The 24,067-nt window shown below is 40.8% G+C and overlaps 1 protein-coding gene and 1 pseudogene across 1 annotated transcript in view; both read right to left on the bottom strand.

Moving 5' to 3' along the window:
- The window catches only part of TTK (TTK protein kinase), a 33,286-nt gene extending 12,344 nt beyond the window's left edge, over positions 1 to 20,942 (bottom strand). The window contains exons 1-12 of the mRNA XM_033143290.1: positions 20,920 to 20,942; positions 14,520 to 14,663; positions 13,343 to 13,568; positions 11,147 to 11,253; positions 10,820 to 10,963; positions 9,017 to 9,113; positions 8,861 to 8,927; positions 8,681 to 8,778; positions 7,123 to 7,204; positions 3,185 to 3,308; positions 2,521 to 2,693; positions 805 to 973 (exon numbers count right to left, since the gene is read on the bottom strand). Coding sequence (XP_032999181.1) covers positions 805 to 973; positions 2,521 to 2,693; positions 3,185 to 3,308; positions 7,123 to 7,204; positions 8,681 to 8,778; positions 8,861 to 8,927; positions 9,017 to 9,113; positions 10,820 to 10,963; positions 11,147 to 11,253; positions 13,343 to 13,568; positions 14,520 to 14,661 — 1,429 coding nt within the window. The 5' untranslated portion in view covers positions 14,662 to 14,663; positions 20,920 to 20,942. The remainder of the gene's footprint in view (positions 1 to 804; positions 974 to 2,520; positions 2,694 to 3,184; positions 3,309 to 7,122; positions 7,205 to 8,680; positions 8,779 to 8,860; positions 8,928 to 9,016; positions 9,114 to 10,819; positions 10,964 to 11,146; positions 11,254 to 13,342; positions 13,569 to 14,519; positions 14,664 to 20,919) is intronic.
- LOC117044836 lies at positions 5,037 to 5,097 on the bottom strand (annotated as a pseudogene).
- Positions 20,943 to 24,067: the final 3,125 nt, after the last annotated feature.

The following is a 24,067-nucleotide window of genomic DNA, read 5'->3' as shown; positions in this document are numbered from 1 at the left end:
CAGGAAATTCCCTTATTATAGCATTGGGAAACAGCAGGGAGGGTTGACAGCTATGCGGATGGGGATGCTTGGAGGTCCTTTTGGATCAAACATTGTCATTGCAAGGCTCGGGTGGCCTCATTGGCAAGGAGTCCCTTTTCCAGCCACAGCTGGTCTGCTGACTACAGCCCCTTTCAGGCAGAAATTACTGGACCACTGTACTCCACCATGCTCGGGGAACTTACAAACTGGATTCTTGCAATATGCTGTGTGCAGCTGCCCTTGAAGACAACTCAGAAACTTCAACTGATCCAAAACACAGCAGCCAGTTTACTAGCTGGGGTTCCCTTTAGATCTCATATAACCCCTATTTTAAAACAGCTGCATTGGTTGCCAATGGGCCCAATTCAGGGAGCTCACGTTAATGTTTACGGCCCTAAATGACTTATGCCCCAAATATCTGGAAGGCCAATTTCTTCTGTGCAGACCCTCATGGGTGTTTAGATTGGCACAGTGATTGGAATTTGTTTTAAATTTGTTTTTAATGCATTTTAAATTGTTGTGACTCGCATCCATTTAGGGTAAAGGGTGGACAATAAATAAAACTACTGCTGCTGCTGCATTTTTACGCCATGCAGAATTATTGATGGTGGATGTTTTTTCAAGTTCAGGCACTCTACAAATACTTTAACCAGCACTGAAGACGCACACCTCTTTTTAGTACATATAACTATTAGCTTGCTTAAACAGCACAAAAGCAAATTCCATCAAAAACTAAAATTGAAAAAATAAACCACACACACACACACAAACAAACAAGTTACCAGGCCATGTAATCTCGCAGTGTGTTGTTGCTAGCTACTGGGCCAACAAGTGACTGACTGTTTATCTTTGATGCAGTCTCTGGCGGTGAAAGTTTTCGAAAAATTGACTCTGGTGGTGAAAATCTTTTAGAAACTTGAAATGCTGGCTGTTCAGCACTTGAGGTTTTCCCCTATAAAATGGAGAAAATGTCATCGGTTCTCAAGTAAGCATACATCGTATAAAATCCACTTACTAGTGCGTGCTTGCTAAATAAATTTTAAGTGGAAATCAAAGGTGCAATTTCTTTTCTTTTTTCTTTTTTAAATTTACTGAAGATTTTATTAGACAGATTCTTAAAATACATGCAATACCAACAGAACAACATTCACTGTGTTATAAAGATTATAAAGAATAGAAATATAAAAAGAAAGGAACGGGAAAGAACAGAAGAAAAAATAAAGAAAAAGAAGAAGAATGAAATTGTGAATAAAGGCAAAGACATAATGTTATCCACTGTTTGAATCAGCAAAGAAAAGAAATTTCCGACGATGCCCATTGTACTAATTTACAATTAAACTATTATTTACACAGTTACGTGAAGTTGTTTTTCATTAATTTAACTATTTAACAAATACTTTATATTGCATGGCTCATTCAATATCTGCCAGAAAGCATTTATTATTGCAGTACCCCTTGAGATATTCCTTAATTATTGACCATTCCTTGTTTACTTCTTGTGTTGAATTTCCTCTCATTGCCCCCATTCTCCTTGCTAATTGTAAGTACTCTATTAGTTTGGCTTGCCATTCGATCTTCAAGGCGATGGTTTCGGTTTTCCATTTTCTTGCTATTAAAATCCTTGTCTACAGCCATACTACCCTGAACATGCCCAATCTCGTCTGATCTAGGAAGCTAAGTAGGGTCAGGCCTGGTTAGTCCTTGGATGGGAGCCCCTCAAAGGTGCAATTTCACTTGATCTTTGAATCGCACACATTTCTGGAATTCAAAGCTCTGCCTATCCCTTGAATATTATGGTTTGTACTAGCATTTGCATGTGATCTGTCATGCATATCTAAACACTAGGCAAGCACCAAGTACTTTTAGGAGGTTTTGATAGTAAGTTTGTCCACACAACACCATATTCAAGCAATTCTGGCCTACTAGAGATGGGAATACTGGGATTTAAATTATATGCCTGTATCACGTATGTCTTGAAGACCACTGCTTTACTGGTTAGTTGCACTACCAATACAAATTTTATATTTGTATTTTAAAGATGCCTCTTTGCTAGTGCCATCTTTGAATGCCACTGACTAAAAACAGGATTTAATTTATAGCTATGAACTGCTTCCTGGCAATGAGACACTGAATGAACATGATATACCACTAAAGTATTACACTAAGGATTGTATCTAATGAAGTTGTACGTGAAAGGCCTTCCACTTTTGCAATGAAAATCCTTTCTCCCCATGTGCTCCCAAAATCTGTTCTGGGGTTTCCAACCACCTGGAACAGATTTCATGGGGTGCAGGGGAACAAGAGAGGGAGCAGAAGTTCCAATGTACAAGTGACTCAACATATTTCTTTATACAACTTTTATTCTACTCAAAAAGGGATTTCAGGGTGGCTAAAGTATCACTACAAACAAGGCAAGGTGGATTTTTTCTACATTTCAGTACTATTGACAATGCAGACAACATAACCAAAAAAATCACTTTTATAAGTCAATAAAATTACCTCCAAGTTTGTTTTGTGCATTGCTTCAAGATTAAACCACTTATTTTCAGATGCATGATAATTTAATCTTAACTGTTTCTTTTCATCATTTTCAAGAGGAACAGAGGGTTGCTGTAGTCTTTCTAGGCAACTTGGTTCTATGGTACTTGGCTCCTTGTGGTGCTCCTCAGTTTCTAAAACAATAGTTCCAGTTATCCAAAAGAATATGGTGGGGTTTACAGCAAGATATTCAGAAAAGGAAGAGGTTGGACTACACAAGGAGCACAAAAAAACTTAACATGAATAGACTAAATGTACTGCTGAGCCTTACTGAATTTATACATGTGGTGGACTGGGAGAAAGTAGCAGTGTGTGGTAGGAGCTATGGTCATCCTTAGGGGAAGGGGAGATGCACTGGGCAAACTGAACTTCTGCAGTGGCCTCAAGTTACAATGGAGACAGAGGATCTAAAATATGGGACTCTAGGGCAAGCAACAAGAACTACATTCAGAGAGTCATGCTTTGGAGGGAAAAAAGGTAGCCACTTTTCATTTCTTTTCTAATTTTCAGCTAAGCCAACTATGCTCTGGCTACTTTAATCAAGGGCAGAATGAACAATCCACAAATGCTGAAGTTAAAAGTCTACTGAGATACCCACGTCAAATCCCCCAGAGTTAAAGCAAACCTTTTTGTTTAACAGCGTAAGTAGAATCATATTTATTCTTTAAGGTTGGAGCTGAATTGGTAGCTACTTCTGAGCTCTCTTCATCAGGTGGCTGCAATTCCATTAACCATCTGCTTGGTAAAGGCTTAAAAAAGAAGAGTTTTTTAATAAAACCAAGAAAAAAGATAGCCACACACTCAGCTGACTCCATGGTTTAATATAGAATTAAAACTAAAGGAATTAAAACTAAAGGAACCTAGCCTGCTCATGCTCCTGCATAATCTTGATGCTGGTAGTGGTGGTGATAATAAATAAATAAATAAATAAATAAATAAATAAATAAATAAATAAATAAATAATTTTATTATTTGTACCCCGCCTATCTGGTTGGGTTTCCCCAGCCACTCTGGGCGGCTTACAGCACATATAAAAATTGTAATACATCAGACACTAAAATTTTCCCAATACAGGGCTACCTTCAGATGTCTTCTAAAAGTCAGAGCATTGTTTTATTATTTATATCCAGCCACTCTGGGCGACTTTGTTAAGTTCTTGGAAAGTGAACTATAACTTGACTGCAATAACAAGACAGACTCTAGAAAGAAGCAGCTTTTACAGTTTTATCTTCTATTGGAGCAAACTCTGAAATTTGTGTTGTATAATCTTCAGTTGCTTGCTTCCTTTTTTAAAAAAAGTTGTTGTTGTTGTTATTATTATTATTATTATTATTATTCTATGAATAATTTCTATGAATATTCTATTACGGTTTACCATCTCTCTTCCCCCTCCTTCCCCCCCCCTAGTCCTTCCCCCTCCCCTCCCCTCCCACCCTCCACCCTGGGCAGACCTTCCTTCTTCAGATCTTTATCCATGTACACAGTCTGTTCATTTGAGCTTGTATGTTAGGGTTGGCTTCCCCCCTTTCTATCCAATTCCTGTAAAATGCCCATTTATTTGTGATTCTTTGGCATTTATTTTCCCATCTACCCTCTGCCAATATCTGTGCAAATATTTCTGATTGTACGTATTCAAAAACATAATCATTCCATTTTTTCATATTCCATTTGGCCTTTTCTTTCCATCCCAGAGCAATAACTGCCATTCTGGCTAGAATCATAATTTTATACAACTCTTGCTTATTACTTTTTACTTTGTTATTTCCCAGTATTCCCAAAAATAGCAAATCCCTATTAACTTCTATGTTTATTTGAAATAATCCAGAAATTACTTTTATAATCTTTTGCCAATATTCCTTAACCAGATTACATTCCCACCACATGTGTGAATATAGTCCTTTTTCCTGACCACAATGCCAGCATCTGGGACTAAACCCTTTCACTATATACGCCATTTGTGCTGGAGTTCTATACCATTTTAATTAAAAAAAATCTACTTAATTCTTTATATTTTTCTATTTTAATATTGTTTTTATTCTTCATCAGTTCTTGGACCATGTTTTGATGGATCATACCTTCTTGCTCCTATTTAATCTGGATTATCTTTATCATTCTTTCTTTGTCACTTATCAGCAGTTTATATAACATCCCTGCTATCCCTTTCTCCGTTATTTGTCTTTTGTTCAGCACCATATCTATTTTCCTTTCTGTCCTCAACGTCTCCTCTGCTCTTTCCGTTTTTATTAAGTCATAAAGTCCTTGCACTTTCAGCCAATATTGTTTTCCTATTTTTTCTATAAAAAAACTTTTGTAATTAAATTCCCTTCTTTTAATTTATAAAATCCCCGATCTTCTAATTTCTTCCACCAACCAGGTTCCCTTTGACACTCCTGCATATATTTTAACGGCATCCACCTTGAGTATGTTGGCATCCATGTCTTGTTCCAATTCTTCCAGATTCCTAATGCAGTTTTCCTAGGGGCCATGCTAATCTCTGTATCATTCCAATTTTAGTATATGTGCTGCCGAAGCGAGCACACTTCCTGACAAAATGTATCCTTATCTTCAAAATTGAAAGATGAGAAATGCCACCAATAATATTTGCATATGGGAAAACGCTTGAGATTTGTGTCTGTAAATCTGTGCAAATGCCTTGGTTTGATGCTTCTGCATATTTAGTCAGCAAACTGGCCAATTTGAATGGCAACATGATCTCCAGTTCAGAACAGTTTCCCCAACCTTGCTTCATTTCTTTCCTGTCACATAAGATGCCACAAGCTGCTTTGAGAAGCAGCTCATTAGTTCTAGAACATCAGCACACCAATTCTATGGGCTGCCACCCACTTAAGGTTTGGTTTAGTGTAGCAGCTAAGAGTGGATTTCCTCGATTAAAATCTCACCTCAGCCATGAACTCACAAAGAGATAGGTGGGCAGACTTCAAGCTTGTGGGAACTACTTTATTTTTAAACTAGAACCCCATAGTTGATAGGGCCAAGGTGCAAAAAAAATGGCAAGAGATGTGGGAGGAGTTAGATGCAAGATAATAGTTAAGGGAGTGAATCCAAGGAGCTACTGCAAGTCATAAGTCAGAAATTCTAACAACTCTAAAACTGTCCAGCGAAGCTTCACAATTCAAAAATTGTTCAAAAATTAATAGGCAAGGAATACCAAGACATGCCACCAACCATGGCAGAGAACTCTTTTTTACTTGCTGCTGAACAACTACTGAGTCAGAAAGCCTTGCCAATAAAGCAGAGATCCAGATCTGCCTTCTGCCTGCCCCTGTTGACATTTAGGCTAGCTAATTTGGCTGTTTTCATCTACAATATGGGAATAAGTTTATCAATGTTTGTATTTTGTAAGGATGATAAAAAATGAGTGCTTTAAACACTTAAAAATTAGTATTGTCATTAAGCCGTGACTTCCTTTTCTTAACAGCCATTCATATTGTGAACATTTCCATAGGCCGAATCTTATTTTTTAAAAAGAACATTTTAAATGATAACTGAAAGGTGTAGCTAAGAATAGTTTGTTTATGATTAATACTAAAAGTGCCTCCTCTAAGAGCCCAAATAGAAAGGTTCTAAATCTAAACCACAAACTTTTCAAACTACTGCACATAAATAGCAACATCTACATAAACAGTAACTCGTTTCATTGTTACCTTAACCCACAAATGATACTCATGCATGTATTGCTTAGTCCAGAGCTTTCCAAACTGTGTGTTGTGACACGTTAGTTTGTCAGCAGCAGTGTGCAGGTGTGTCACACAAACTCTCCTCATGCTCCTCCGGAAGCTGGAAAGGGGTTGCTTGCTAGTAAGATTGAATTACTGTGTCGTGAAACGATGCATGTCTAAAAGGTGTGTCACCAACATGAAAAGTTTGGAAACTCTGGCTTAGTCCCTTGGGGAGGGGGGCAGAAATGAGTAAGGAGTTTCCCAAATTGAATGTTGTAACTTCACTGGGATTTTAAAATGGGAAAGGTGATCATGGAGTCTTGAATGAGATCAGAAGGAGAAAGCATGATTGCATGCTCCTACTCCCATATCCTCCTGCTCACATGCAAATTTCCCCCCAGCTAGTTTAAGCCATGGCAAGAGGAAGAACATGATTTTCATGGCCTGCTCCTGCACTCTTGGTTCCATGAACTGTGAGCAGTGGATCCTGCATCAGCTTAAGGAAGTTTGCAGTTAAAATGATTCAATGACAGGTGGGATTGCCAAATTCATTTCTCCTGAACCCCCACCTCCTTTTTGCCCCTTCTTTTATTGATAGATTGATTGATTGCACGCCCAAGTCTGAATGTACACAAGTTAAATGAGTGTATGTTGCGCACTTAGTGTATGTCTGAATGAGGCAAGGAGGGAAACCACCCTCAGTAGCAGCAGTGAGTAGTTTGCTTACTTTGTATTTCCTCATTTAGTACCAAATTAATCTGTTTTTGCATCATAGTGTTACTAAACTCCTACTTTGTCTACACATTCTGAGCCTGTTTCTGCATCCCCCACCTGCAGTCTTATCAACCATGACCATTAACTTGAGTAAGAACATTCAAATTACCTTCAAGTCTCCTGGTATATCGCTTCCATTAGGTTTTGACTCATGCAGTGGCAACTGGCTCAAATTGTTGTCAGATATTTTCCTAATTTATTAAACAAAGCATTAATTGTCTGTTAACACTAAGCCCGCACAAGTTAATCTGCATGTGTCCAGAAAAGTGCAAATACACAACTCTGCTCAGGTATAAGCACAGAAAACAATTGCATAGCATCATGTTAAAATTAGAAGGCTGGCATTTACGCATTACAGAGCCCCCTACAGTAAATGTTGTCATTATTAAGAACAAACCCAAATGGCGTATGACACATCAGAAGACCCTAGTAGGGATGTAAAAAGCAAAGCTTGTGAAACTCTTTAATGACTTGAAATGTGGAGAAAGAGCATCTGTCAGGCTAAACATAAACTTGCAGTAAATAAATGATCAGAACTAAGCCTCTCAAATTCACACAGGGACAGACACAGTGCAGTCTCAGCTACTAGCAGTAGCTGTCCCATGCATCAACCACAAGTTACAGGTAGCTGCTTGCAGTTTTAAATATTTTCTACATTTTATTTAAAGCTACTGCTATTGGTTGGTCAGGAAACGGGCTGTAACCATCAGCTACAGGATCCTGCCCCTTTACACTATGGTTACCAGATGTTTTTCAATGAATCCGGGGACACTTTTCAACTTCAATGTATTTTGTCAGGCGACTGATTTGTAAATCCGGGGACTGTCCCTGGGAAACGGGATGTCTGGTAACCTTACGTTATACCTGCCCTTCAGGAAAGGATGCAAAGATGTGGTTTTTAGCTGATGTTGGCAGTGGAGTCCTATTAAGCAGTAGCTGCAAGAGCTACTCACTCTTCTCTGCAGAAAAGTGAGGTGTGAAAAAATGCTTCCCATCCCAACCAGCTCAGCTTTCTTCCATGCTTTGGAGCTTGGAAGGGGATAAGGAACTCTACCAAGACAATCCATGCCCCACCTGCGCAGTTCAGAATTGGGAGGAATAATTTTCACTGCTGACACTCAAGAGCTTTAGGCTTCTTAAACACATCTATTGCTTGCCACTAAGAAAAAAGCCCCAAAGCAATTCAAAACCAAGTAACACAATTAAAATTATAAAAATTGCATAACTACTGGAGTACAATTTAATTAGTGCTGCTAAAAATCCTGGGAAAACAAAAAATGTATTTTGCCCAGCCCCCAAATGATGACAGCTAGTGCTAGGCAGAGAGCATTCCATAAATCAGAGAGTTGTTTGTATGTTTACTAGGGGGAACATAACTGTTGAAAATCTGTATATGGACTATTTGTTTTCTCGAGTAGACTAATAAATGACTTAATAAAGCCATCATCCTTCCTTCTGGCTGGTTGTTGGGCGTGCATAGATCAGTACATACTGGCCATTATTCTCAATGGAAACCTCTGGCGTACATCCTATATAATGATTCATCTACCCCTTCATTCCCTTTTGCAGTGAACCACAAATTGACGCACCAGAATAATGGATTGTACTTGATATCTTTGTTCAATCAACAGATACTTTAGTGTTCGTGAGTATAAAAGGGACTGTACCTCTTTGCAATACTAGTTGCACATGGAATATCCATCCCCACAGAGTCATCCTCATCATCGCTTACTAATCTGAAAGGAACTCTTCCAAACGGACGCATCTAAAAATGGAAATGGAAGTAGAACTCAACTCAATTGCAAAAAATCAAGTACAAGAATACACAAACATTTAAACAGGTCTACCTTGTTAGACTTATTTAATTGCTTCAATGGTTTGCGTTCACTTTCCTGAGGAGAATATTTTTTCTCCCTGAAAGAAAGAGTTGAACAGTTCAAATTGTACCACAGCACTTGGAAATAAAATAAAAATAATTCCACACAATATTTGAATTTACTTACCCATGGCAAGAACTATGAGTACTGGCAGTAATCTCATTAGAATCAACATTTATTTTCCTATTCAGGAAGTTTCCAGCTTCATTATGAGAGTTTAGAGCTGTAAACATGTAATTTATTAAGAGACAAAATTAAACATTTTAGTTGTTGTTTAAATACCAAAAGTTGGGCATTTGATTTAAAACACAGAACAATGCAGCCTTTATATACCTTTTAACCACACTGTAGTGATCTTTAAGGAGTTTATTTTAGCAATACAAGGATTAGATTCAATACAACTGTGGCACTTGAATGAATGTCTAAATTATATTGATCATGACTCCAAACCTAACATAGAAACATGAATCTATAACTTATTTTCTCCCACCTTCGATTATGTTAACTATATTCAGCTCTGTGTATATGCTAGGATTTCACAAAAGTGAGTGGGAGGCATTGGTAATGAGCACTGTATTTAGTTTCTTGAAAATCTCAAGTTTCTTTCTAGCCCCTTGGCTGCAAAAGCAAGCTAGGAAGCAAAGAAGCACGTACATCTGGGATCGTAATGAAGTGTCCATGGGTTCCTCCAGAGAGCTGCAATAATCTGTTGCCTTCCACACCATTTGTATCACTTAAGAAAAATCTAAAGGGTTTACTGCACACACCCACTGCCATTCTGATTAGACAGCAACAACCCTTGAACTGGTTGGAAACGCGAAGGACTGATGGTGGCTTAACTCTGTCCATGTGCTCATGGATTCAAGTGTGAAAGGTAAGAAATATGGCACAGGGGAGGAAGGAAACAGGACATATGGAGATAGGGCAGGAAAGAGGCAAGCCAGGCTCATGGGAGGAGAAGCCTTTTTATTGCAACAAAATGGACCAGATTCAACTAAATCAACTAAACCAGATTCAACTAAATCTGCAGGAGACAGCACACCAAGTTCCACGAGTGCAAAGGGGCTTTCCCTCCTTTCCTCCTCCCAAGCCCCCTCCCATCGGCTCGTGGGGGTTGGGGCTAGCAGAACACTCAGCATGCAGTAGCAGAAGAGGGGAGAAATGCTTGTGCTGGATCACCTTAGTGCAGTGGCGTAGCTAGCCTCTGCGCTGCTGGGGGCGGCGGCAGCGCAGAGGCAGCCCCCCTGGGGGAGGGGCACGAGTGTGTCGTGACATCATCATGACGTCACGACGCACGTGGATGCAGAAAGGGGGATTTCCCCCTTTCTGAGGCTTTTTTTCGGCGGGGGGTGGTGGCCAGCGGGGAGTGGGTGACAGGTTTGACACCCCCCCCTTGCGGGTCCGACCCCCCCCACCGAAAAAAGCGGCGGAAAGGGGAAAAAGAAGCAGGGCAGGGCTTGAATGCGCCCTGCTCTGCTTCCTCCCCCCCTCCCAGCGGTTTTTTCGGCGGGGGGTGGTGACCAGCGGGGAGGGGGTGACAAGTTTGACACTCCCCCTCGCGAGTCCGACCCCCCCGCCGGAAAAAAGCGGCGGAAAGGGGGAAAAGAAGCAGAGCAGGGCTTGAATGCGCCCCGCTCTGCTTCCTCCCCCCCCAGCGGTTTTTTTCGGCGGGGGTGGTGACCAGCGGGGAGGGGGTGTCATGCCAGCGTGACACCCCCTCCTCGCTGCCCCCCCCCGCCAAAAAATAGCTGCTGGAAGGGGGAAAAGGCGACATGCCCCTGTTCGGGTCCGTCCGTCGGGGCGGGGTGGCAGGGGCCGGCCAAAGTGTCACCCTCCCTCCCCTGGAACTAAGGGCCCCCCGCCCCCCCTTGCGACGCCCCTGCCTTAGTGCAACACTCAATTTCACCATATATTCCACTTCAGACTCACCTGTCAGGTTCTCTTTTTCTTCAACCGAAAGTAGCTGCTTTCTTTGTAAACTTAAGTTTCTTACGGCAATTTCCAACATTTCTACTGGAAGTGCTCCAACTTCTGCAGCTTTTTCAAGCAGCTGTTTAGCTTTTTTCAGATTTCCTAATTTAAAAAATACGAAATAATGAACTTTGTGCTAAAATAGAGGGGAGGTGACTTTAAAAAATAAATAACAGTATCCCTTTCCAAGCTGTTAGCATTTTACAACCATTATCCAGGATAGGAAACGTGGTCAGTAACAAAGCTTAGCCATGCCAAATTTTGAGTAAATCTGTATCCACATACCTTGAGAGAGTTCAAATTGTGCAAAAGCCACATGAACAAAAGAAAATTTACTGCAGGTTAGTCTGGCAAGATGAAACTGATCGCGTGCCTCTTCTGGGTCTTCAGTGCTGCAAAGAAACAATGGTTTGAAACAAGTGTTTCTATCATTCACCCTGTCTCACACATGCATGCAAATGATATTTGTTTACTGGGAAAAGGGTGATGCCACCTAGATTTTGCAGTGCTTACAAATTAGCCCAAAGAAAATTAAATTGTTTTCAACAGGTTAGTATGCGTCACATTACATACTGTACAGCAAACCAAGTAGCCTGCAAATCATCTGTACTCACTCTTTCCAGTCAAAAATCCTATCCTGGATCCACTCTTCTTTGCAGAATTTAGACAGAGATAGTCCTTTTTTTACACAGTTTAGTGCTGGTATTGGTGAAAAAATACCTTCCACCTGCAAGCTCCACTCCCTCTCAAAATCTATTAAATTTTACTTAAGTACATGAAGGAAGCCACCTTCCAGGTGTGGTCCAGACACATTTTATTTAGTGTTCACAATAAGAAAATAAAATTTTCAACATTACCTTATCTTCACAATGCACAAAGAACTGCAACTCCAAAAGATAGGAACCTCATATATTGCCTATTGAACAAATGCTGACTGTGCCTCTATTCTAGAGGCATATATATATATATTCATATATTCAATCCTAAGCATCAAAGCAATTACCGTATTTTTCCATGGATAAGATGGCCCCATGTGTAAGACGACCCCTATTTTTTTGAACCCTAAATTAAGAAATCAAAACTTTAAACACCCGAGATCACCTGAAGTTGTTGAGCTTGTTCACCCAAAAAAATCTACCAGTGGTGTGTGGGAATCAGGTGGTGCTTGGCTTCCCTGCCTCCTCCTGGGTGTGGAGCACTGCTGCTGAGGCACATAGGCAGGCAAGGCAAGGCACGGCACAGCAGGCAATAGCTAGCGGGAAAAGGAATTGCCTTCCTGGCCGCCTGCTCGAGTGGAGAGACCAAGGAGGTCCTGCGACTGCTGGAGCGCGGTGCCAACATCAACTACACGACACCATCCTGGGTGTGGTGTATTTGCCTTAAACAAAAAATATCATCTTATACATGGAAAAATACGATATATAATATCAACAACTGACATATGATTTTTTCCTTTTAACTTAGGTATTGTAAGGTTCATGTGGTGGTGCTTTGCAAGTAACGGAGCAAGAGCCCAAAAAGTCTTTTGCAGTTTTATTGTGCAAACTATTTACAGTGCAGAGCTACAAAAAGCATGTCTGTCTCAGTCGCTGGCAGAATCCAGGAGTGGCCCCTTCCAGCTCCTTCCCCAGCATAAGAGCTTTGGCACCCCAAATCTCCTCCTACCCTCCTTGCGTTTCACCCCTCTGTGCAATTGGGGCGCCAAAAACGGCGTGTTTCCCTCCTGACCAGCCGAGCGAGGTGGGGTGCTGGGGCTCTTTGCAGCACCCCCAAGCCCTCTCCTCTCCCGGCTGGCCCCTTCCCCTTCCTCCTCACTGGAGGTGTGGCTGCTCTTCGCACTGGAATAAGTGCTGCTGCTCAATTGGCGTCGGGGCTCTCTGTATACTAATAGACCCTCCATTCCCCTCAGCGAGCCAAGAGGCAGTTCCCTGACATCCATAATAACAATTACAAACAAATATCAAACACTGGGAGAGTATAAAATTTTATACAGTAATCTTCAGGGACGGTATCCAGTAAGTATAACCAAAATAAAATGTTTTATGTTGCAAATTCAGGAAATGGGGATATAAAAAAGGCACGTAAGAAGAAAAGATACAAAGAAATCATGAAACTTCAACTTAACCAGGTTGTTATAAATGCCAATGGCGGAGACCAACTGCGTTCTTGGATATTGACATAGGTCACAAAATCAAACCACACAGATATAAACTTCTGTTCTACATTGACCTCTGGGTACTTCTAATTAAAATGTTAACTTTTCCACTGATACAATATCCCATGACTTTCTGTGCCATATCAGCTCCAGCAATATCTCCCCAAAACCTTGCAATCATGAGTCATACAGGGGTCAATAATGTCCAACTAGCTCCCAATTGTAAGCAACAGAATCATCTTCCATAAAAGATTAAGGAGTTGTAGTTGCAGTGAGGGTAAAAGACAAATGTTGAAACTTTCTGTTTGCCAGATATGAATACTTACACATTCAGTTCTGCAAATCTAACCAAGATGCGAGCATAGCTTTCATTCTGATGGTATTTTTCTGCAGACAATGATGCAACTGCTTGCCTGTAACAACCAATCAGTCTATTTAACAAGCTGATGTCAGCCTCAGGTGTGCACTTAGCCTCCAGTTTAAGCAAATGATTTAACCAATCTTCAGGATTATTTGCAGTCATCATTATCTGATTAACAGTTCCAGAGTTATCTAAAAAAAAAACAACCAAGAGAAAAGCATTGTTAAGATTTTTGTTATAAAGAACAAAATGCAGTCTTGTCTACAAACAGCTAAAGGAACCATTAAAACAACACACATTTTAGTTTCTTTTGGTTCCAACATTTTGATTCATCACTCTAGAAATGGCCAGGCTACTACCTTCTGATCTAGAATGGGCAAACCTACCTTTGGTTTTGAAGGGCACTGCAACAAGCAACAAGCAACAAGCAACAACAACAACAACAACAACAACAACAACAGAAATTATACAACACCAAAATGTCAATTGTGTTCCACCTGCCAAAAGTGTTCTTATTTTCCACATGCCATGGCACAAGCCATCTAGTGGCGTGGACTTGAAGTGGCTTCACAGAACTGGGTTGCAAGAAGGATTTAAGAGGGGTGCTAGCAAACCAAATGAAACAAACAACTATCCAAGTCTTAAAATGCACCAAGCTTCTCTGCAAATAAGATCACTAGAGACACAAAAATTCCGATACAATCTCGGCAAAACAGAACAATGGAAACCCCTTTGAAATCTGCACAGAAGGGGACATACTCTTAAAATTGGAGCATTTCTCCCACATCAGAAAAAGTAGTGTATTCAAAGTGCTGAGGGATCCACTTTGAATTCAAACTGTTTCCTCAGGAAAGAAATAAAAATGTTCCTTTAAAAAAAGCTCCCCAGCCCCGCAATTGCCAAGTCCCTTGTGAAGCACTTTTCAAACACCCAGCAACTAGCTAATTGTTAAGTGTTTAGGAAGCAACATGCAAGAAGTCAGTTGCAAGTTGTGTGGTCAGCGCTCCCCAAGCAGCAATCACAGAGCTTCCAAAGTTGCTTGTGCAGCATTTCAAAAACATCTGACAAACATCTGGTTGTCAGGCACTTTGGAAGAGCTGCATAAAGCACTACCAATCAGCAGTCACAAAAATACTACATACCTGTTGTATCCACTGATGCCTTGGTGAAATTAAGCTCAGCTGTAGTATTGTCGTCATTTTTATATTTGCTTTTCAGGTCTTGAACCCTACTCATAATAGAAGCAACGAACATACCATTTTCACTTAAATCTTCTTCCTGCATTTCTAGAAAAAGAAAAGTCAGTGTTGAATACAAAAGGTGACAAATGTTACAGATATGTAACTGGAGACTGAGGGGGGGGGGAAACAAATTCCTTCGTTGCTAATGTTTTGGTCCAATTACTAAACATGTCCTAATCCTATACCTAATGCTATTTATATTGTTGTAGTGTCTTCTTACAATCAAATAGCATATAATTTTTGTTAAATAAATTATTTTTAAAAATTATTTCAATAAAATAGAGTAATACAGTAAGTCCACAATTTATGCAAGGCTTATGTTCTGGGATTGCGCCCAACGACAAAACTGTGTATAGTCAAAACACATTGGGTTCAACTACGCCCCTCTTCTCTCCCCACCTCTCTTATCCCCCAACCTTATACTGTATACAATATTAAGTCTCGCATCAAATATAACTGATCTGTAAAATGGACTTTATGGTCTGAAAATAGAGACGATGTATGTACTTTTATAACGCAATAAACTTTAATAAAAACATTAAAAGAAAAAACAGTGGGTGGGATTGTCAAAGTCATTTTTTTCAGAAGCCTGCCCCCTTTCTGCTCCTCCTTAAATTTTATTTGCCACGTGCATAAAGCTGAATGCACACAAGTTAAATGTGCATATGTTGTGGGCCTACTGTACTCTAAGGAAGCAATCCTATGCACAAAAGTTGGTGTAAAGCAAGCTGGTGTAGATGAGCCAGTGTAAAGCTACATGAGATCCAAATCCCATTTAGCAGCAGATATGCTACTGTTCTACTCAAGCCTGGCAGAGGGAAAACAAGTATTTAAATTAGTGTTTTATGCTGGGTTGCCAAGCCACATCAGCTTCAGCTGAGCTTGTTATACCCGTATAAGACAGAAATCAACTGGGTGAGCCAGAGGCCTACTGCATCCCGGTGGATCTTGCCATGCCACGCAATTGCCCTCTCAAGCTTCTAGCCTAATCATATACATTTAGGGGGAAAAACAAATGACTCAATAGGACTTACTTTGAAGTAAATGCATTAGATTATTGGGGGGGGGCGACCCATTTAGTAACTTGATGGGCAAGAACAGGTATTTGCCCTTTCCCTAGCTTAAAAAAAAGACAAAATCCTGTATATTCCCACAAAGCCAGTCAAGCAACTCTTCTGAAGACATGACACAATCACACATACATGTATGTGCCCGTTTGCTGTCAGTAATCTACTTGTGATATAGCAAACAGAGATTGCAACAACTACAATGTGTTGAAATAGTGCAAGGCCACCCTAGAGAGTTGCCACATTTGTCCCACCCCAATCCACCCTAAAACTATTCCCATCTGTACCTCTGGGGCGAAGCAAGTATTATACAACTTCCGTATGTATTCAGGTGGAAGACAAGGGAATCACATTTGAAGTAATTTTGGTACAGTACTTCCAGCTGCAAACCTTTGCAATATTTTGCTAAAAATCTTAAATTCTCTTCTTGCCAACAACCCTAGAGATTTATTTCAACTAAACAAAATAAGAGGTAAAATTCAATGTCATTTGCACAGCAGGACTTCCCCGTCTTCCCTTCACTTCTCCAGCTTCCTGCACCCTCCCCAAATCTGTTCTAGAGGGTACCACAACCCTTTAGAGATATTGGGGTTATGCAGCTGGGCAAATACATGTAGATCAAAGTTATTGCCATTTTGTCACAAGGGAGCCAGTTCTACTAAATGGATTATGAGTCTGTTGAGGAAGCTCTACTAGATAAGATAGTGGCCTCTTCTCCAGAAGGAATAGAGCAGTAACCTGCAGAAGGAGGAGCACCAGACTAATTCCTCAATGACCACTGTAGCAGCGGGAAACTCACAAAATGTGAAACCAGGTTCAGAGAGGTTTAGTAGACCGATGCAGTGTTTCTCCTTACACCGCTGGTTAAGACCATAATATTCCAGGGCAAAAGGTTACTTTTCCTACAGAATTATGTGAAAAGTTTATGTAACATTACCTTTTTGTCATTGAATTGCTGTTCTCTATACAGCCTGCAAATGTAGAACTTGTTCAACAAACATACCGGTAAATTGTAAATATTTAAGTTACTCGTCCTGTTTGCAAACTAAGTATTTTTCTATTGGGACCAAAACATCAAATTGTTTATTCAATTAAACCTTGGTTATCAGGAAACTAAACTTCCAAAGCGCAAGATTTTACAAGGAATGGGTGTAAACAGGTTTGGATCACATTTTAATGGCAAAGTAGGCCAAGAGCTGCTTAGCTCCTTAACATAAGCAAAATAACTGAGTTTCTATAGTAAGCCCTGAGGGCAGCTGGGAATCAATTTCATCTGAGGCGTACCTATGAACTGTGGCAAGACTCATCCTTAAGGGCAGGTGGTATCCGCCTTGCAAATTTATATAAAAGGGAGTGTCAGAGGCACAGCTAGAGGCATTGCTTCATTCACAATACACCTTAACAGATCCTTCTTGAAGGTAACTTTTGAAAAACCTTAGAGGATTGGTCTCTTGGTTTCCACATATTCAGAACTGAATGAAACTATTAGCAGTAATAGTAATATATTTTTTCAATTTAAATAGAGGAATTAACAATGAAAATCAGAGACTGATTAGGATTAAGTATCACTGGAGGCAATAATACCAATAGCATACTGCTATCATTTTGCACCAAGTCCCTCCCTATCAAAGATTCTTTGCAAACATTGACAAACGTAAGCAATCTCATTATGATTTGTTGCTTTAATTTTATGAATTATGTATATTTCCCACCACTTCCTACTACTCTTTTTTTTGGCGGTGACAGGGAGAGAAATTATCTGGATGTAAGTACACAATTTTTCTGTATATAAGACGCCCCCAGGTATCAGACAACCCCTATTTTTTAAACACAAAATTTAAAATCAATATTTTAAACATCAAACAGAACAACTTTGAGCATTTTCAGGGGAGGTCGCCCAAAGTTTAAGCTGCCATATTTCAAGAGCCCATGCCCAAACATGAGCGTGGACCACCCACACCAGAGCCCAAACCCAGGGCCAGAGCCAGAGTCCAAATCCCTGTGCATTCACAATCTGTGTATAAGATCCAAAAAAATTGACTAAAATTGCAAAGGAATTACAATCACAAACCAAACAGACTAAAAAGCAATAAAATAAAATGGGCCTGTCAAGCAAAATGTTCAACCAGAACTGTGACCCACCAAGCTAAATGGAGCCTATTAAGTCTATATAGCAGCCTGGCAGGTTTCACATCAGAGGCTGGAGGCTTAACTGAGATGCTAGTGGACTGCTTTTATTGTGTTGTGTCACAAACTAGAATGACTATCATAAGATGTGAAGTAAAGAGTTAGGAGGTGAATGGGAACATTCTCAGAAGATTCAACGGCCACAGGATGATGAGATCAAAATTTCAACTCTGGGATTTAGCCCAGAAATTCTGTTGTTGTAGGCAGTCTCCAGAGTGCAAAAGAGTTTAACATGTTGGCCAATCAAGGACTATGCTTAATTGCATCCAGGAAGGGAAGGGAATCTAACACATTCAAATAAAGAGCATCTTAACTGCATCTTGAAATGAAACAAATTGGAAATGCCAATAGTAAGTTCAAACATTTATTTTCTAACACAGATGCACACAAACCCATAGAGCAATAAATCCTTCACAATCTTGGGAGAATGATTTTAAATAATTAGTTGAAATTAATCCCAAAGGAGCAAGATTACAGATAGCTAGTATGAGTAGGTAAAGAATTCCCACGCTGTCACACAAGTAGAAGAGAATTAAGAAACACTGTGTTACATCGACACCAGACCCAGTGCCCCAAGTCTCACTTATGTGGGGGTGAGAGAAATTGCAATTACAATATCACAAAGTTATACAACTTCTCCCACTGGCAATTTCCATGGGTTAAGACTAGTAACCAGCTTCCTTATATGTAAATGTGAATAGGTTTGGACTGCATAGCAGCTATTTGTGAAGTTTTATTACCATTTACCTACATTGTAAATTGCCCTGTGAACTTTTGAAGAATGGTGGTATATAAATTTAATAAATAATATCAGCCACCACAATTAGTTTGGTTTCATCTATGCAATGTTACTATACTTTAGGATAGCAACACTACTCAAGCAACATCCTCAAAGTCTGTCAGTTGCATTTAGAGTGGAACCTTGGATCCTTTGAACTCTTCTGACTATGAAAGCATTTATAATATCTTCCTTCCTAGCCAACATTAAGCCCTGGTTTAAGAAGATGAATTCTTGTTTGATTAAAAAAAAATCAGTGGCTCCAATTTGACCAAGAAAGAGTAGTTTATGGAGCTCATGTTTTCATATGGTTGGGGGCAAGGGAGTTTGGTGATTATTGGACAAATAGGCAGTGTTACACCCTAATTAATTGTGGTGAGGGCTTCAGCCTTAAACAGGCTTACTGTACAGTGGTACCTCTGGATGCAAACGGGATCCCTTCCGGAGCCCCGTTCGCATCATGAGCAGAACGCATCATGAAGCGTCGTGTCTGCGCATGTGCACAACGTGATTTGGCGCTTCTGCGCATGACATTCCGCGCACATGCATGAACCGCCGAACCCGGAAGTAACCCATTCCAGTACTTCAGGGTTTGGTGCGTTCATAACCCGCGCCAAACGCAACCCACAGCGGCCGCAGCACAAGGTATGACTGTACATCCTCACGTTAGAAGTTTGAATGTCTAACCCTCCCCAGAGATAATATATGGAGCATAACAAAGAAAGAGATGAGCACTTTAGGAGTAACCCACATGATAATCCAAATAAAGATTGAGAGGACATGTGGTCAGCCTAACTCCAAGTGCCCCATCCACATGATCAAATAACGCTGAACTGAAACTGCTATCAGGAATTGGTTGTGTAAATACCTTCACTATGCCTGCTTAACTGTGGCATAAAGTCTGGAACAGTTGCAAGTGACTTTGCTCTCAAAGTGCTTTGCAAAACGATTAAATAGCATTCAACTACACCTACATTGGTCTCATTTAGGCACAAGGTTAAAATGTTTTTGTTTGCCCAGGTCTTAGTAATATAATTAACTTCCATACTGACACTGCTACTTTGCATACATTGCTTTGTTGCCAGTATTTTTTATTGTTGGACTATATTGTTAGCAACAACATGCTACTAATGGAATGGTGGGACATATACAGTGGTGCCCCGCTAGACGAATGCCTCGCTAGACGAAAAACTCGCTAGATGAAGGCATTCGTCTAGCGGAAGGCAGCCCCGCAAGACAAAAAAGTTTATGGGGCTGCCTCGCAAGACGAAAATTTTTCGTCTTTTTTTCTTTTCGTCTAGCGAAAGCGCGGCTTGCAGTGCCGCTTCACTAGACGAAAAACCCGCTAGACGAAAATTTTCGCAGGACGAATTATTTTCGTTTAGCGGGGCACCACTGTACCGGTAAATCCTCTGATACAACATTGCGTTTTAGAGGTGTGACTTCAAGCTCTGTTTATAATTTCCTGTTATTAAATATACTGTACCAAGAAAATTGGGAATTTAGGAAGTTACGAAAAGGTATTCACAAGGGACGCAGGAGGAGGAGGCAGGAGGAAGTCCCACTACAATGTGAGGAGGTAATATTCGGTATAAGAATCATGTATTGTTTTTATTTGTTGTTTATGTAGTTTTGTTATTTGTATGTTATATGTATGTTTTGGTGTAAAAACCTTAATAAATATTATTTTAAAATAAATAAATAAATAAATAAATATACCAAGAAAAAAGTGCACCAAGAACTCTGGCCAGTAAATTTCAATGGTGGGAATAAATCCTACTCACAAGTCAAAAATCAAACAAAAGTATGTATTCTGAAAAGAATTACAAACTTAAGCAAAGAATGCAAACTTTAACAAACAATACAGCTTCAAACTCACAATGATATGTGCAGCACAATAATTCGTTACAGTGTAAGAATACAAAAGTTTTTAAGTAACAACAAATTCATATTAGTCCATACTCAGAATGGCCGTTTCATGTATTGAGCTGAAGTTAAGAGTCGATTCTGGGTCAAGAACCAGGACAGGGCCCTGTTTCGATGTGGACACCTTCGCCACCTAGTTTTTTGGGGGTCGTGTTAATTTGTAGAACTCGTATGAATATATCTTGTAATTTCTATGATGTAGCAACTAGGTGTGGATTGATCAATGTGTATCTCAAACTTTTCTGTGCGCATCGAAGAAAAGTGAGGGAGAAGCCACCGAAGGTCCCCCCTCCCCTACACCCCCCTACCAAGGCCAGCTCTCTTATATATGTGGTCAGCTCACCCAAAGCCCAAGGGATGCTTCCTTGTGTAATATTCCCACATGGTCTCTTACCCGTCAGGGGAGAAAGGCCCGCGCGAGCAAGCAGGCAACGGAGGGCAGCCTCCTCAACAACCAGGCAGACACCCGCCAATGCTAACCTACCCCCACCACAGACCCGGGGCGGGCGGGTAAGTCGAGACTCACCGTTTGTTTTTTATTTTTCCACGCCTCCCAGGACGCTCCACGGAAAGGGTTGGGAGAAAAGTAACCGCTTTCCTCAGTTTAAATTCCGTCACCAACCGAAAACTGGCTCGTGATTGGCCGGTTCTGTAAACGCCAAAGAGATACGCCCAGTTCCCGATTGGCGCGCCGTTTGATTGACGAGCCGGCGGGCCGCTTTCTTTCCCCCTACACACACACTCCGCCCGCCTCCGCAAGGTCCCGACGGCGGCTTCCCATGGGCTTGCGCAGAAGTGGACGCGGAAAGGACTCGCGACGGGGAAAACCGAAACGAAGCGAAACCTTGGAAGTGGCAGAGGCAGAGCGCGCGCTGCAATGACGTAAGAAAGCCACGCCCATCCCTGGCGCCCGAGGGGGCGGGGTCTCCAGGTCATTCCGCGCCAGCCTTGGGGAAAGTCCGTTCAATCCGGCTCTGCGGGATGAGAGCGGCTGAGAGGCTTGACGTCATGGAAGGCGGGAGGCCCCGCCCCTTCTTGGGCACGTGAAGTAACAAAACAGGAGCGCTGCTGAGGCCGGAGGTGACCGGGAACCCAGCGCGACGGTGGAAACTAGTCTCCACGCGCCTTTAATGGCTATAGGGAGACTTGCGTCGCCGTCCTGTCCCCACGCCACCCTCAAAGCCGTCTAGATGCTTTCCAGCGCTGCTTAGGAGCAGCCTTGGCTGCCTCCCTCTGGTCGTCAGTGGGGGTGGAGGACGACGACGACCCCAAAATTGACCCTAAGAACATGAAACGGACTTGACAGCGCACAGTCTATACAGGCCCCAGTGTTTTGACTTTATAAAGGAAAGAAATTTGAGGAGGGGGAGATCAACAACAGATCTTGGGAGTCCAGCAGGAAATCAAAATTCTCACATTAAACTCTTAAGCTTTTCTCTTTACTTTATTGTTACTTTTCTTCTAAAAAGGAAAAAAAAGATCAGTTTGAACATTTAAGGCTGCAGGCCTTAAACTTGAACTCAATGGGAATTACTTCTCTGTGCGCAAGAGAGAGAGAGTACGAAATCCAAGTAACTTACTGTGGTTGAGTAGGTACCGGTAGTTTGTGGAACATGTTGCAACAAGATATTCACCATGTGACATTCAAAAGTGAGGTATTTTGCATGACAGCTTTGTCTGCAAACAATTCCCATTTACTTCACTGGGGGCTTCCTTTCAAACAAGTGTACAAATCGTTCAAGTCAGTAAGATCAACTGCTTGTGTACATAGGTTGTGCAGTCTTTAAGTAACATTGTAGGGGCATTTGATGATATTAAACAAAAAAGAATCATGTCATTAATATAAACAATATAGTAAAATCAACTAACCATAAATAGCAACTCCCTAATTTTAATACCTTAATATTTATTTATTTATCTCATGGAATTATACACTGCTTGATTGTTTTTTTTATATAAAAAAACACACACAAACACACAAGAACCCTCAAAGTGGTTTACAAAGAGAAAATTGACAGTAAAAACAACTCTTTAAAAACATTCAAAATATAAAATCAGCAATATAAACAGATTGAAACATACATTAGTATTCTACATGTCTGGGTAGGCTTGTCTAAAAAAAAAAGTTTTTTGCAGGTGCCAAAAAGATGACAATAGTTCCAGAGTGCAGGTGCTGCCACACTAAAATGCTATTTTTATCTTTTTTACAAATACGGAATAGTTATTATAACAGTGCTAGTTCTGCAGATCAAAGTGGTCAAGTGGCCATATATGGGGTAAGGCAATCTCAGAGGTAAACAGGTCTCAAGTTAAGGGCTTTACATGCTAATAGTGACCCATGAAACCTGGCCCAGTAGCAAATTGGCAACCAGTGCAGATTTCTGAGCACAAGCATTATAGGCTGACAAGGAGATTCCGACTAAACCCAAATAACTTTTGGACAGTAAGAGCTGCTTGACAGTGGAACAGACTCCCATGAGAGGCAACGGACTGTCCTTCATTGGAGGTTTTTAAGCAGAAGATAGATGGCCATCTGTCATGGATGATTTAGTTGAGATTGCTACATTGCAGGGGTTGGACTAGATGGCTCTCTGTGGCCCTTCCTACTCTATGATTATGTGATCTCACTGTTTTCAGCAATTGTGCTGCAGATTTCTGGACTAACAGCTTCTGGATCAAGCGCAAGGGAAGCCCCACATAGAGCACAGAGCAGTAATCCAGTCTGGAAGTAGCCAATGCATGAACTACTGTGGCCCAACTTTCCCAGTTCAGGAATGGTTGTATCAATTGCAGTTGGTAAAAGCAAATCTAGCCACAGAGGCTACCTGAGCCTCCAGTAACAGAGCTGGAACCAAAAGTGCCCCCAGACTGATCCTACCCTTTCAGGGGGAATGCAACCTCATCCAGGGTGGGCATGACCAATTTCTTGGACATAGGAAATATTCACCCACGGTGCCTCTGTCTTGCTAGGATTCTAGTTCAGCTTGGTTTTCCTCATTCATATCACCACTGCATCCATGCACTGCCCCAGGGACTGTACAGCTTCTCCTGATTCAGATGTTAATACACATACCATACCAGTCCAATACATTTTAATACAGTAAATAAAACACTAACTTATCTTAAAGGGACTTTTGCTAGTTAACTAGGTTTATAATGCACAGCCTAAAACCATCAATGTAAATACTTCCTTAAGGTTCTTAAGAAGCTCTGGTAAACCATATATTTAATAGATGTGTCTCCAAAGGAATCATTGAAGAATAATTCTGTCAGTATAAAATGTTCAGTTAACTGAATCATCCAGGTTACTATCCCTAATTCGTTGCTGACAGATGACTGTGCTCTTATCACATAATGCTAAAAATTAAATCAAAGCCACTTACTTAGAGGAAGATTAGATGAATATTAATGTGAAAGGATACAGAATCATTCTTGCAAACAAGTACACACCTTAAGGTAGTTGACACACCTATTATGGAAGGTGTTGTAAC

Source organism: Lacerta agilis, chromosome 3 (genome assembly GCF_009819535.1).
Source record: "Lacerta agilis isolate rLacAgi1 chromosome 3, rLacAgi1.pri, whole genome shotgun sequence".
NCBI lineage: Eukaryota > Metazoa > Chordata > Lepidosauria > Squamata > Lacertidae > Lacerta > Lacerta agilis.
The sequence above is the reverse complement of the archived record's forward strand: the minus strand, read 5'-3'. Positions and strand labels throughout refer to the sequence as shown.